General features: G+C 44.7%; 1 protein-coding gene across 1 annotated transcript in view; it reads right to left on the minus strand.

Moving 5' to 3' along the window:
- The window catches only part of RFX8 (RFX family member 8, lacking RFX DNA binding domain), a gene marked incomplete at its 5' end in the record, with an annotated part of 31497 nt that extends 19652 nt beyond the window's left edge, over positions 1-11845 (minus strand). Inside the window, 2 exons of the mRNA XM_008937787.1 lie at positions 1621-1682; positions 11722-11845. Coding sequence (XP_008936035.1) covers positions 1621-1682; positions 11722-11845 — 186 coding nt within the window. The remainder of the gene's footprint in view (positions 1-1620; positions 1683-11721) is intronic.
- Positions 11846-13021: the final 1176 nt, after the last annotated feature.

The following is a 13021-nucleotide window of genomic DNA, read 5'->3' on the forward strand; positions in this document are numbered from 1 at the left end:
ACTTTCCCCAACAGGAGATAATTGCACATACTCTTTACAAACTCTTTTAAACAGTTTTTGCCCAAGTATGATAGCTTCTTCTAAATAAAAAATAATTCAGCCAGTGAATGGGGTGCAATAGATTTGTACAGGACAGTTAGTGAAGTCAGCTGACAGAGGTCCCACATCCCTATGGAAGGTGAAGGATTTAGTGCAGTTTCTGCAGCCTTTCACAATAGCTTAGGGACTGGATGGCACATCAGTGATCAGAGAATCACAGAATGGTTTGCTGGAAGAGACCTTAAAGATCTTCTAGTTCCAACCCTCCTGCCGTGGGCAGGGACATCTTCCACTAGATCAGGCTGCTCAAATCCCCATCCAACCTGGCCTTGAACACTTCCAGGGATGGGGCATCCACAGCCTCTCTGGGCAACCTGTTCCAGTGCTTTATCACCCTCACAGTGAAGCACTTCTTCCTTATATCTAATCTAAATCTACCCTCTCTCAGTTGTATCATTACATGCCCTTGTAAAGAGTCCCTCTCCAGCTTTCTTGTAGGCTCTCTCTCACGTAAATCTACAACCCAAGGAACTTGCTGAACCTTCTCTGAGGTTTATCCTGACCTCTGTGGTAGCGGAGTCACCATTCCATTACTCAAAAAAAATCCTAGGTCCTACCAGCTGGTTCTTTCCAGGCTGAGTCACTGGGAAACCAGAGGAGCAGTGTAGCCGTTTTGGGCCACCTGCAGCCAGCAGAGGTTAGCCCTCTGCTGATAGAAGAGAGAGCATGGAGGCTGAGGGCTATCACGTACCATCCCAAATCCTGCTGGCTATGAGAAGCCTGGGAGTGTCTGTGGTGAGGCACTCCCAAAATAAAGTATCTCACTTGATCAAGCTGGTAGCAAGTCCAGACTAGTGGAGAAAATCACAGATCAAGTAAGGGCATGTCAGTCTTAAAGTCAGTATTTGACAGCTCAAAATGCTTGTAAAATTATTGTGTCCCAATGCCCTTAAAACATCCCTTTTTCCAGTCGGGATGTTCAGAGTGTGATTATAAGCTTGGACATTGAATCAATGAAAGAGTATTGAACTCTGCGCTCCAGAAGGAGAGGAACATTGGAGGAGGATCTGAGGTGGTTTGATTTAAATGGTTTTAAACTGTTTCCAACATTTTCATTGACCATCGATACATGCCTGGTCACCCCACAGATATGTGCAAGGATGAAAAGCACAGCACAGACATGAATCACGGCTGCCACCCCCGTGCATCCTGGAGACAGACTTTCCTGACCCGGTGTCTCAAGAGCTCTGAGTGAGGTTGTGATGTCTGGCAGATGCCTCATGCAAACCATGCTGGAATAATCCGTACAAATCGAAGCACACATTTTAAAAAAAGCCCAGTCTGATCTGGAATTCATGCTTTACCAAAGCAGCCCTGATGTGGTGATTTTCATGGAATTCACTCTATTTTAATATACCTGATGACATCACAAATCACTCTGGATCTTGCAACATGTTACAGACTTACAACCAACAATACAGCTGCTGTATTACAGTGCTGGGACTGAACATTCAGCCATTTCAAAATTTCATTAGCACAGTTATAAATAACTTATTTAAACAAAGGAAGAAAACCTAATACCTGGTATTCCCTCTTCTGCCCAGCCTTTTTGTCCCCAGACCCGGGAAAACTAAACGAATAAGCTGAAAAACAAACAAACAGAAAATTAGAGATACTTGACAAATTAATTCTAAAACACACACACAAAAAAAACCCTGGTACTTTTTTTTCCTCCTCAGTCACTTCTTTTGCTTTTCATCATTTGCAAGCTAATACCTGTTCTTACGTGTCTAACGCTAACTGCTGAACTGAACTCATTCGGGCTTTTGAGGATCCAAAGCTAAGTAATTTTAGGGATTACCTCCCTCAGGTAGGAATTTTTTTTAACTGGTCTGTTTTACCTTGCACTGAAACAGAGTCACTGCACACAGCAGGAGACCACCCACTGTTGGGTGGGGTGTATCAACAAGAGGAACTCAAAGGTGCCGTGATTCTCAGTACTCTGCCTGTCCTGCGAGCCTTAATCATTTGGGTAGGGCTTACTCACACAAGGGACTTCACCTACCCACTCACTCCTGCAAGGAGTACTCACAGGATAGGGCCTGACTTATTTGTTTTGAAAGGACCTGAATCATCAAGCTCTAAAGCAACCTTTTGACCACGACGGTGGCAAATGTGAACTGAGGTCACACAGCATCTGTCAAGGTTAGGCCCTACAGAGTGATAAGATACTGTCAGGGTAATAATCCACTTCACCGTGGTTATTCTTCATAAACTGTCCCGTGAAGACAGAGACTAACCCAGAGCCACTGGAGCTAACAATTCCTATATAGCAGGAACAGGGGATCAAGCACTCTGCATTAACAAGGATTGAGGAGAATCTTCACTCAGCAGCACAAAGCTTGGACCCTATGTGAAATGCACTTTGCTGATCCAAAGGCTTGCTAAAGGACAAATTTCTCCAACTCACACTAATGTGCACCTCCAGTTTTAATGGTGCTAGAATGGTCCTGTTCTTTGCACGTTTCTGTGTGCACCCACCCCAGCTGCCCCTTTCTCAAGATGGTATTTTAGCATAATCCCGTTTTCCTAAAAAGGAGCAGCCCATGAAATGCCTTCTATGGCATGAGACACATGCTTACCACTGTCTCTTCTACAGAGAGGGCAGTGTATTTGGGCAGAGGGATAGGGCAGATGAGATTAGTACTCTTAAATCACCACAGTTTGGTTCACATAGCGCTTGACTGCAGAAGCCCTTGCAGTCTATACACGTGTAATACAGTCAGGTTACTACAGCTTGATGAATTATTAATAGTTCAGCCCATTAACTAGGCTGTGGCAACTAATTACATGTGCATCTCTAGTTGAAACCAGGTTTGCTGCATTTCCTGCCCTCCTCAGCCTCCTGCTGCGTGTTCTCACCTTCTGCTGCAGAGGGACAGACCATGTCAAGCCACTGGGGAGCTGCACCCCAGCTTGCTCACTTGGGACGTGTTAACTTGCACTGGGTCCGTTAAGGCTGTGAGCAAACAGTTGCAAGCAACAACCTATAGCCACTATGGCTCATCAGCTAAGCTCTTCTGCGTGACCAGACTCATGCTTCATCCATGCCTGTCCCAACTTAAAAAAAGCATTAATTTAAACCACAAGAAGACTTAGCTTACAGGTGGCAACTCAGTCATGCTGGAGCACTTGACAGTGTGCATACAGAGTGGGATTAATCTCACCTACATGGCTACACAGTAGAGATGTCTCACATAGTTGCTGTGGACTCTATAGTCAATGGAGAAAACCAGGCAGTTCTGAAGCACAATTCTGAGCTGCCTCAGATGACTCATTTAGGGTGAGAGGAATCATGTGTAGCTACTTATTTCTCTCCATTGGCTACCTAGAGATTTTAAGGTGACTAGCTTCATGGCAGACATCTACACTGAGCCAAGGCAAATTCTACCCATGGGCTTGTGTGTAAGGGAGAAAAGATAATTGGTCCGTGGATGGAACAGTATGTAAAGAGAGCAGAAAATTGCTGTAAAACTGGTGGGTGGGAGCATAACCTTGAAGATGGGGAAGTAAGTCAGGCCAGGAAACCGCTGATTGCACAAGGGTGCATGAACTGGCAAACATCTGCTACGCGCTAGCCGTGCGGGAGCCAGCGTGGCAGGCAGGACTGTCCCGTGCCCCGGGAGAGGGGATAAAGGCATGGGGCTTCAGCAAACGGGTGAGAGGGCTTGGAGCACATCTTGGTTTGCAGCAGATGCTCTGAAGATGTCTGAAGACGCTCTGAAGGCGCTGCACCTGCCAGCCCTCGGCCTGAGCACCATGCTCCACCTCCTTCTGCTGCTCAGCGGCACTCCTCTCCTGTTGGGGTCGGTATGGATGTAACTGCTAGTCTTGGGTATGCACACTTGTATTGCTGAATTTTCACCACGTGCTTAGTAATCCACAGGACTTAATAAAGCAGTGCGACACCATGTCGTGGTGTTTTCCTCCTTCTTGCACCTTGGGAACCCTCACGAACCTGAGATGTATTTGGTGGCGAGGATGGGATTCCCAGCGTGCAAGGTAATATAAGGAGGTGGTGTGGTGGACAGGGCTTGGTCGGTGGAACATGTAGCTGCACCACAATGCTTTCCCCATATGGGAAGTTCTCCCTGTGATTGTGTGCCAGATCCAGGACAGACCCATTGTAGTGTCTGTCCCCGCTGTTGTGGGCGCCATACTTCTGTTTCTGCTTGTTGTACGTGGTGTGGGCGCCGTTGTTCCTGTTGGGTATTTTGTTATGATGCACGCTCTCAGCGGGGTGTGTGAGGTGTTGTGGGATGGCACCGATCGAGCACGTAGCACGCCCTGTGTGCTACTGTGTGAACAGGCGTATGGAAGTGTGGTGGTGAATGGGAGGACTGGAGAAGAAACACTCATCTCTGACGAGAAGAGGAGTGAGTGTGTGTGGGGTATATAGTTATCCTTATCGTCCACAAAGTGACTGTTGTGATAGTGATTGTGACAGCAAAGTGTGTGTGGTGCCACAGTCCTTTTCACCCATTCTGGTTTACACAAACCTTAAGCCCCTTGTGTGAGTGGTGTCAAGTAACGACTCCAGTCCACACATTTGTGGACCTGTGGTATTTGTGTAGTAGGACGCATTTGTGCATATTCTTATAGTATCTGGACAAAATGTTTAAGAAAAAGGAACTGTGTCCTGCAGCTCCACCGGTAGAATGGCCAGGGTGGATCATCAAGCCCTGGAGTACGCTGTGGGGCAAGTTGGAAACTTGTATGAATGTCAGTCCTGAGCCATGGGAGGCCAAAGATCCCATGGAAATATTGAAGTTTTGGGGCAAGTTTACTCAGACACTCCCTTACCTGCTCCAAGGTGCTCTTGACTCATGCAAGGTGAATGGCTGGCTGCCTGCTGATTGATAGCATACAAGGCGATGGTGTATAAAAAACAAAAATGGAAGCAAAAATATGAGGCTCTAGTGAAAGAAAATAATAAATTGCAAGCAGAAATTTTGTACCAGAGGCAGGCTTTTGTAAGAGTAATACAAGAAGGGGAACAGTGGAGAAGGAAATGTGAAGCTCTAGCAGCTAAATATGCTGTTTGGGTTGCGAAGAGCTGAGGAAGGAAGCAAAAGGGGAAACCCGTGGGACCATGGGTTCGAGTGATAGTGGCAAGGCCCAAATGAGATGGAAATACCTGGAGCACTAGAAGTGAGTTTGAAGCAGAAGTCCCCGCCTCAATCAATGTCCCCGGTGTTTAGGTGGCTCCCGTGTTTAAGTGAAAAAATGTAACTAGTAACAGGGTTTTGGTATGGTCAGATTACTCACAAATTACACCCCCAAAGAGAACAAAAATCTCCTAGAGAAATATTGACAGCGTCCAGGGGAAAAACCCCAGTTATGGCTGGCATGGTTAATGGAAGAAGGGGGAGACACTGTACAGGTAGATGGGCTCAATGTGAGAAAATTCATGGGTCTCACTTCTGATCAATATGTTCAATCTGCTCTATGCTGAGTGCCAGAGGGTGAAAACCATTCTCTAGTGACAGTAGTTGGTGAGGGATTATTTGGTTGATACACTAGTGATGGGGCATGGCTGGCAATATCCAAAGAATGGACCACTGTCAGGCAGGCACGTCAGATCTCAAAGGCAGGCGGTATGGAAAATGTGTGTCTGATGGGCTGCCCCGAGCTCTACGTAAGTCAGCCACTGACCCCCAGTACTCACAACGTGCTGTTAGAAGGGTGTCCTAGAGGATGGAAGCCATATCTGATGCCAATATTATTGGCAGAGCAAGGGAACCCTATTGACCAAGTTATTGAAAAGCTCAGCCAGGTAGGGGCATCGCCAGGAATAGAATCAGAATGAGAACCACCCAGAGAGCGTCAGCCAGAGCCAAAATCTGCAGACAAAGGGGAACCAGGAGAGCAGACTCGATCGTTCCACCTTCTGCTCAATCAAGGGGCAGACAAAAGGGATATAGATGGTAAAACCATACAAGTTTTGCATTGCCTAGTCCAGGCCTGTTAGGGTAGGTGGGTGAGAAAAGTAGACCACTCTGGGCCGGCACATGCAGACATACCTTCTTTTGATCCAGCCAGAGCACCCTCATTTGGGGCTGAACCAAAATGGCCCCCAGGATTTGGGCTCCTGTGTTCTAGGCAAAATATGCAAAAGAGGCAGTGGAGGCCACCGAACGCCATGTGAAAGCTGAATAAGAGTCAGACCAAACCCCCCATACCAGTATGTCGTGTGACAGAGCGTGATCCCCGTCCCTTTACACAATATGTTATTTGGTGGTCTAATACCAGCAAAGAAGGGGTTCACGCACTAGTAGATATGGGGGTGGAGGTTACAACAATTTGTGGCAGTCCAAGTAAGATTATGGGGTACACTAGCCCTCTGTGGGGATTAGGTGATCAACCAGTTATTGGCAAATTTACCGAGTTAAAATTACAGACTGGGGATTGGGATCCACATCTTTATACAGTTTTAGTGGCAGAAATAGGTGAATATATACTTGGCATGGACATTCTCTGCGGGGCTAGTTTAGAAATAAATGGAACATGTTGGGCTTTTGGCACTATGCGGTGGTAGCATGTACAAACTATCACGGCTGGCCAGGTTCAACAAGAAGCTGACATTCCAGTAGCCACAGAAATAGTGAACTTAAAACAGTACTGCATGCCAGGTGGTGACACTGCGATTCAAGATATGATTGGTGACCTTTTGCAGGCTGGAGTGGTACAATTCACCCACTCACCCACGCTGGTGCACCAAGTCCAGGCACACCCAGGCACCTGGTTGTGCTTATAGATGTGGCCAATGCATTCTTCACTATTCCTATTCCCCCATCAACACAGGAGCAATTTGCCTTTCCATGGGGAGGAAACCAGTACGCATTTACTCTTCTCCCCCAGGGCTACAAGCATAACCCCACACATTGTCATCAGGCCATCCATCGTACTTTAAGGCAATATAATCCACCCACAGCCATACAAGTGGTACAATATATTGATGATGTCCTAATACAAGGCCCAGATTGTGACACAGTAAATGATGTACTGACAGCTGTAATAGCCGTCCTAGCAAAAGATGGGTGGGCAATGTACCCCAAAAAGGTGCAAAGGCCTGTTCAGGAGGTAAAATATTTGGGAATCTACTGGGCTCAAGAGGTTCAACAAATTCTGGAAAAGACACTTGTTAGTATTCGTGATTGGCAAACACCAGTGGGCAAGAAGGGGGTGCAATATTTTTTGGGTGCCATAGGCTATTTGTACTCCTATGTACCGGGGCTAGCCACTGTTTTGAAACCACTTTAATGTATTACTCGAATAAAAGGCCCACTTTGACTGGAGATGTGAGCAGCAAAATGCCTTTGATAAAACCAAGGCACTGATGCAGGAGCATATGGAATTACATCCTGTTCAGCTGAGACTGGTAGAGGTACCTGTGTCTGTAGATCGAGACATAGAACAATGGAGTTTGTGGCAATTACAGGAGAACAGGCATAGGCCTCTAGGGTTTGGGGCTTGCCGCTTGACTGGGACAGAAACGTGTCATACCATGCTTGAGAAGGCCCTGTTGGCTGCCTGTTGGGCACTAGTAGACACAGAAGCCTGGACATTAGGACATGAAGTCTTGTTACACACAGAGATACCTACAGTAACATGGGGCTTAGCCCCAGCGGCTACTCACAGAATTGCTCATGCCCAAGAGGCAACCATAGTAAAAATTAAGTGGTATATTAAGGAAAGGGCAAAAGCAGGGCCAAAAGGAATGCATCAATTACACAAACTGGTTGGTCAGGGAAAAAGAGAGTCAGGGGGTGGACTGAATGAAACCTTCAACTATCGGGTGGGGCGATGGGGAAAACCGCATGAACATTGGACTTCTGAACAAAAGAAGACTGCATGGTTTACGGACGGCAGTGCCAGTGTCTGAGGAGGTAAACCTCATTGGAAAGCTGCTGCCTCAAACCCAGCTACACAAACTAAACTGATAATGGAAGGCACGGAGGGCAGCAGTCCGTTTGCAGAACTGGTTGCAGCCTGGCAAGTTATAGAGGCGATGCCCCCCCAGTGCCGTTTGCCATTTGTATACTGACTTGTGGGTGATGGCTCAGGGTTTGGTAAATTTGCTTAATAAATGGCGTGCTGGTGACTGGCAGATTGGGACTAAAGCCATATGGGGAAAGGGACACTGGCAAAAAAAATATGGGACTTGTTACAAGACTGGGAGGTTTGGGTATACCATGTGGATGGCCACATGGCAGATGGTGGTGGAATGCGCAGGTGGACAAACTAGCGTAAGTAGGAAAAGTCTGGCCCATTGTGAGGGCCAAACAAAGGGGAGTACATGTTTGCAGAGATTTAATCACCACTGTTATTCACAACTGTCCAGTATGCCTTGCCCTCAAGAGTAGAGTATGGACACAGCCCGTTGGGCACATCAAACAGGGTTCAGGACTCGTAGAGGTATAGTAAATGGATTATATTGGACCCTTGCAAGAGCACCGCAGACAGAAATACGTTTGTGTGGCTGTAGACACATATTCCAGTGTTACAGTCACCCCCCCAGCAGATACGCTAACAGCCACACTACTGTCCAGGGACTTGACGTCGCTGAACCATATTATGGTACACCAGTGGAGATACAATTGGAAAATGGGTCACTTTTCAAAAATCAGGTAGTGGCACAGTGGGCTGAGAAGCGCGGAATCAGTTGTGTCTGGCATCTCCCACATTATCCACAGGGTGATATAACTTAGTTGAACGGTTGAGTGGCATGTTGAAGCAACAACTGAAACGGCTGGGAGCCAGACATATAAAAGATGAGTTGACCACCTCATAACTGCCACCCACATTCTGAACAGCCAGTGACCAAACCCCTCTATTACTTATGAAAGGTCCCCATAACTGTCCTGTGAGATATACAATAATATCAGTAACTTATACACAGGGTCAGTATAAGGTTAAGGTCGAACAAGGTTATTTAACTATTATACAGACAACTGCTCAGGCTATGCCAGCATCAGCTGTGCTATAGCTGACTACAGGTGGGCAAGTTCACACTGCAGCACAGACTGATGTTTTCATGTATGCCATTTTGGTGTCGCCCTTAACAGCCAAGGGACTCGTATTAACCAACCCAGCTCAACCTTGTGTAGGGTGTCCCTTACACCTGGGTGTGTGTAATTCCATGACCATGAAACGGAATATATCTGGTGGACCAATAACATTGATATTCTTTGGATGAAAGAATATTCCTCCAATTGAGTTTCAGGGACCACAGTCACCCACAGCCCAGTTTCCAGGAGGCAAGGTGTGGTACCAGCCATAGGCCCCATGGCTGCCAATGATAATCAAGCAGTGACTATTGCCGTGCCCAGTGACAACAAATGGACCAGGGCACCTGCTCAACACCTCCAACGATGGGAATAAAGGTGGGAAGGGGTGTGGGTAACCTAACTCTTTCTCTCTCATTGCTCTAGGTATGTGAAGCATCACACACCACCTGACCACAACATCTGGGTGACCCTGGCTTATGTATCAGGACAGGACACATTAAGTCTAAGTACAGCAACCCCGCAGAACCCATTTACTACATGCCTGCTGGGTGTTCCTGCAACAAATGATGAATTAATGGCCCTCTGTAACAGGAGCCTGAACAGCTGGGTCTGCCAAGATACAGGGATCTGGCCCCACTTGTCCAGATTTGGCGAATCACCAAGCCCACCTCCGCAGGAACTACGGATCCTCGGTTCTCTAGGTGCTGACAGCTGTACAGTGTTCAGCTTTACTAGTCGATGGAATGGTATTGTATCCTGGTGGGTTAACGCCACTCATCCTTGGTATCATAACTCCTCACACTGGTGTAAAAAAACTACAGAACATGCCACCATAAGTTTTTCAACCCATATGTCTTTACCCCAGGGACTATTTCTTTTATGTGGGGACAGAGCATGGGCTGGCATTCCGAAAGGTATTAAGGGTGGGCCGTGCACATTAGGGCACCTCACTTTGGGTCTGCCAATGCCACCATTGCCTGGTGGATGCAACAAAATCACACACGACCGTATATCCGACACAAACGGGACACCCGCGCCGTTGAGCCCGAATGTAAAGACGCTGTGGAATTCTGGGAGGAGGCAAAGGTAATTGCTGCCTCCGCACCGGCACCATGGGGGGCTAGCTCCCAGGCCCTGACAACCCTGACCTGGTTAGGGTGTTGGTTAGTAAAATCTGCTAACGCTTCTAGCGCTGCCATAGGCGCCCCTGTTATTAGATGCAGATAGCATACGCCACGCAGCGTTCCAAAATGGCGCTGCCGTTATTTTCTGTCCTTAGCACACGGGCATGGATGTCAGGACTTCGATGGACTATGCTGTATGAACCTGAGTGACCATTCCAGCTCCATCCATGCCCAGATAAAACATCTACGAGGGCTGATGAACCGTCTTGTTGAAAATACTGGACAGAACCCATTTTGAAGGGTGGGCTTGGGGTTGGCAGTGGTTGAAGAAGGGAGTGTTCATGCTCTGCAGCACTCCTCTCCTGTTGGGGTCGGTATGGATGCAGTCGCTAGACTTGGGTATGCACATTTGTATTGCTGAATTTTCATCGTGTGCTTAGTAGTCCACAGGACTTAATAAAGTAGTGCAACACCTTGTTGTGGTGTTTTCCTCCTCCTTGCACCTTGGGAATCCTTACGAACCTGAGGCAGCTTGGCTGATGGATGATGATCCACTAAACTATAGTAATAAAATACACTGGAACAATCACTCAAACCTTAAGTAAGAATGATTTAACTGTTTAACTTTTCCAGTTAAAAAAAAATCAGACTCATCTGAACTGAGATAAGTGATTCCTAAAACAAGGTTATCCACACAAATAAAATTGATCTCAGGTATAACTTTTAATTATTTTGGTTTTGTGGTGAAAGAATGTTTAGTGGCTCCTACCATGGGAACTAATAGAACAATATTAGAGGTAAAAATAGGAAATTATGAACAAAATTATGAATTATGAAAATTATGAACTATGAAATTACAAAAAACAAACAATCACAGAGCTTTCTATCTTCCTTAAATTGCTAAATAAAGCTGAATAGCTATGAGTGTTGCAACTAGGATTTCTAAGTGGTAATTGCTCTGTGGGTTCAATCAACCTCCACGTATTAAAGAGCAGAACGGTTTGAAGGAGATTGGGTTTTACATCCACATTTGTTTTGCTGGGATGATTCTATAACAACTTTTAGTGTGTGTTTGGAGCAAAATCTTCATGAGTATATTTAAAAATTAAAGTATAAAATTATCTATCAAAGAGGTCTTTTAAGGAAAGAAGAATCAGCTCCTCTGGATGAGTTTATTAACCATGCACTGTTTACCCTGGTCAAGCTTTCCAAAATATATTGGCAAAAGAAATTTTTGCTAGTATAACATACATCAGTTCCCTGAAGAAAATAGACTCTACCACAAAGAATACTCTTTTCTCTACTATAACAGTGTCTAGATAAGGGCCTACCAGAAAAACATTAGAAAAGACACAACTATAAAACATTACATATTAGTTCTTCTCTGTTGCTTAATCTCTTTTGATAGGTAGTCTGTATGTTTGATCATTAGATTTTCTGTTTATGTACCTCTGCTTCTTATCTTATATATCCTATATACTTTGTACCTTTCCAAAGGTGGCTGAATTTACTTGACACTTGGGATCTGGACCGCAGCTTTCCATATACAACTCATAGAGCAGCCAACGGGGTACAGTGGATCCTTCACACAAATAGAAATTATCAGCTATCCTTTAAAATAAAAACATCAATTAGTTTATGTCAGAATTAGAAGAAAGAATTGTTAGCTTGTGACTGTAATAGCTCAGCAGGTTCACAGTGTACTGTGTAATAGTTACTCTGATTTTATAGAAGAGTAGAAGGAAAAAAAAAAACAAACTAAAACTAAATCAAACCACCAGCTGCTACTTTTATGTTAATCTGTCTTCTGGGAAAAAAAAAGGTGTATCTTATATGTGTATGTGTGTGTGTGTGTATATATATATATATATATGTAAAAAAGATACATTTTAAGTTCTACTCTCCTGGTTTCCAGAGTGTAGGAGAGATCATGTGAGACTCTGCTAAAAAATTAACTAGATTACTTAATTATTAATTGAAAAAATACAACTTAGCAATATAATTATAACATTATCACCAGTACACAAAATATTCGTATCTCTCTAATAAGATATAACTTTTAATTTCTAATTATAGAGATATTCACTATACCAAAGATAATAATATAAGCTTTTTTCCACCTAAAATATCCAATACGATGTTTCGGGACAGAGAGTGCATGAGCTAGGAAGGACTAAATTCTGTTCTCATAGAAGCTCACTGATTTTAGCTCAAATTTAATAAGAGAAGAGAATTTTAATTTACAGTTACTATGTGACAGAACTCCCAGGACTGAAACTGGTTTACGTGTTTAAATATTCATTCTTTGGCCAAATCTCTTACTCATTCTATTTATCAGAATGGCCACAGTCAAGAAAATGCAACTGCTTGTGTGAATAAGGTGAGGAAGATGTAAACTTAGTTACTTATTAGTTTAAGTATTACCCCTACCAGGAAAAAAAGACTTTTAATTATGAGATAATGCCCATGGTTTCAATGTCAGAAGATAACAGCTTCCTGCAGAACAACTACAGGAGCAAAGCAGAAGCAAGGAAGCAGAGAGATTAATTTGCAGAGCATGACACACTGATCATATGACAGTGTTTTCTTACTCTGACTCTGCTTCCGTTATACCAAATGATTTATGCATATTTAATTATTTTATCAGCTGAATGCTAGTGCAGCACAGTGCCAGCTACTCATTGTGTCTTTACTGATAATCGAGTTGGCTGGGAAAGCAGAGTTTTCGTATCACTAGGAGAGATAAGTTGGATTTTAAATCAGCATCCTCACCTTTATTAGTAGCCT

The sequence above is a fragment of the Merops nubicus genome, unplaced genomic scaffold (assembly GCF_000691845.1).
Source record: "Merops nubicus isolate BGI_N331 unplaced genomic scaffold, ASM69184v1 scaffold6213, whole genome shotgun sequence".
Taxonomy (NCBI): Eukaryota; Metazoa; Chordata; class Aves; order Coraciiformes; family Meropidae; genus Merops; species Merops nubicus.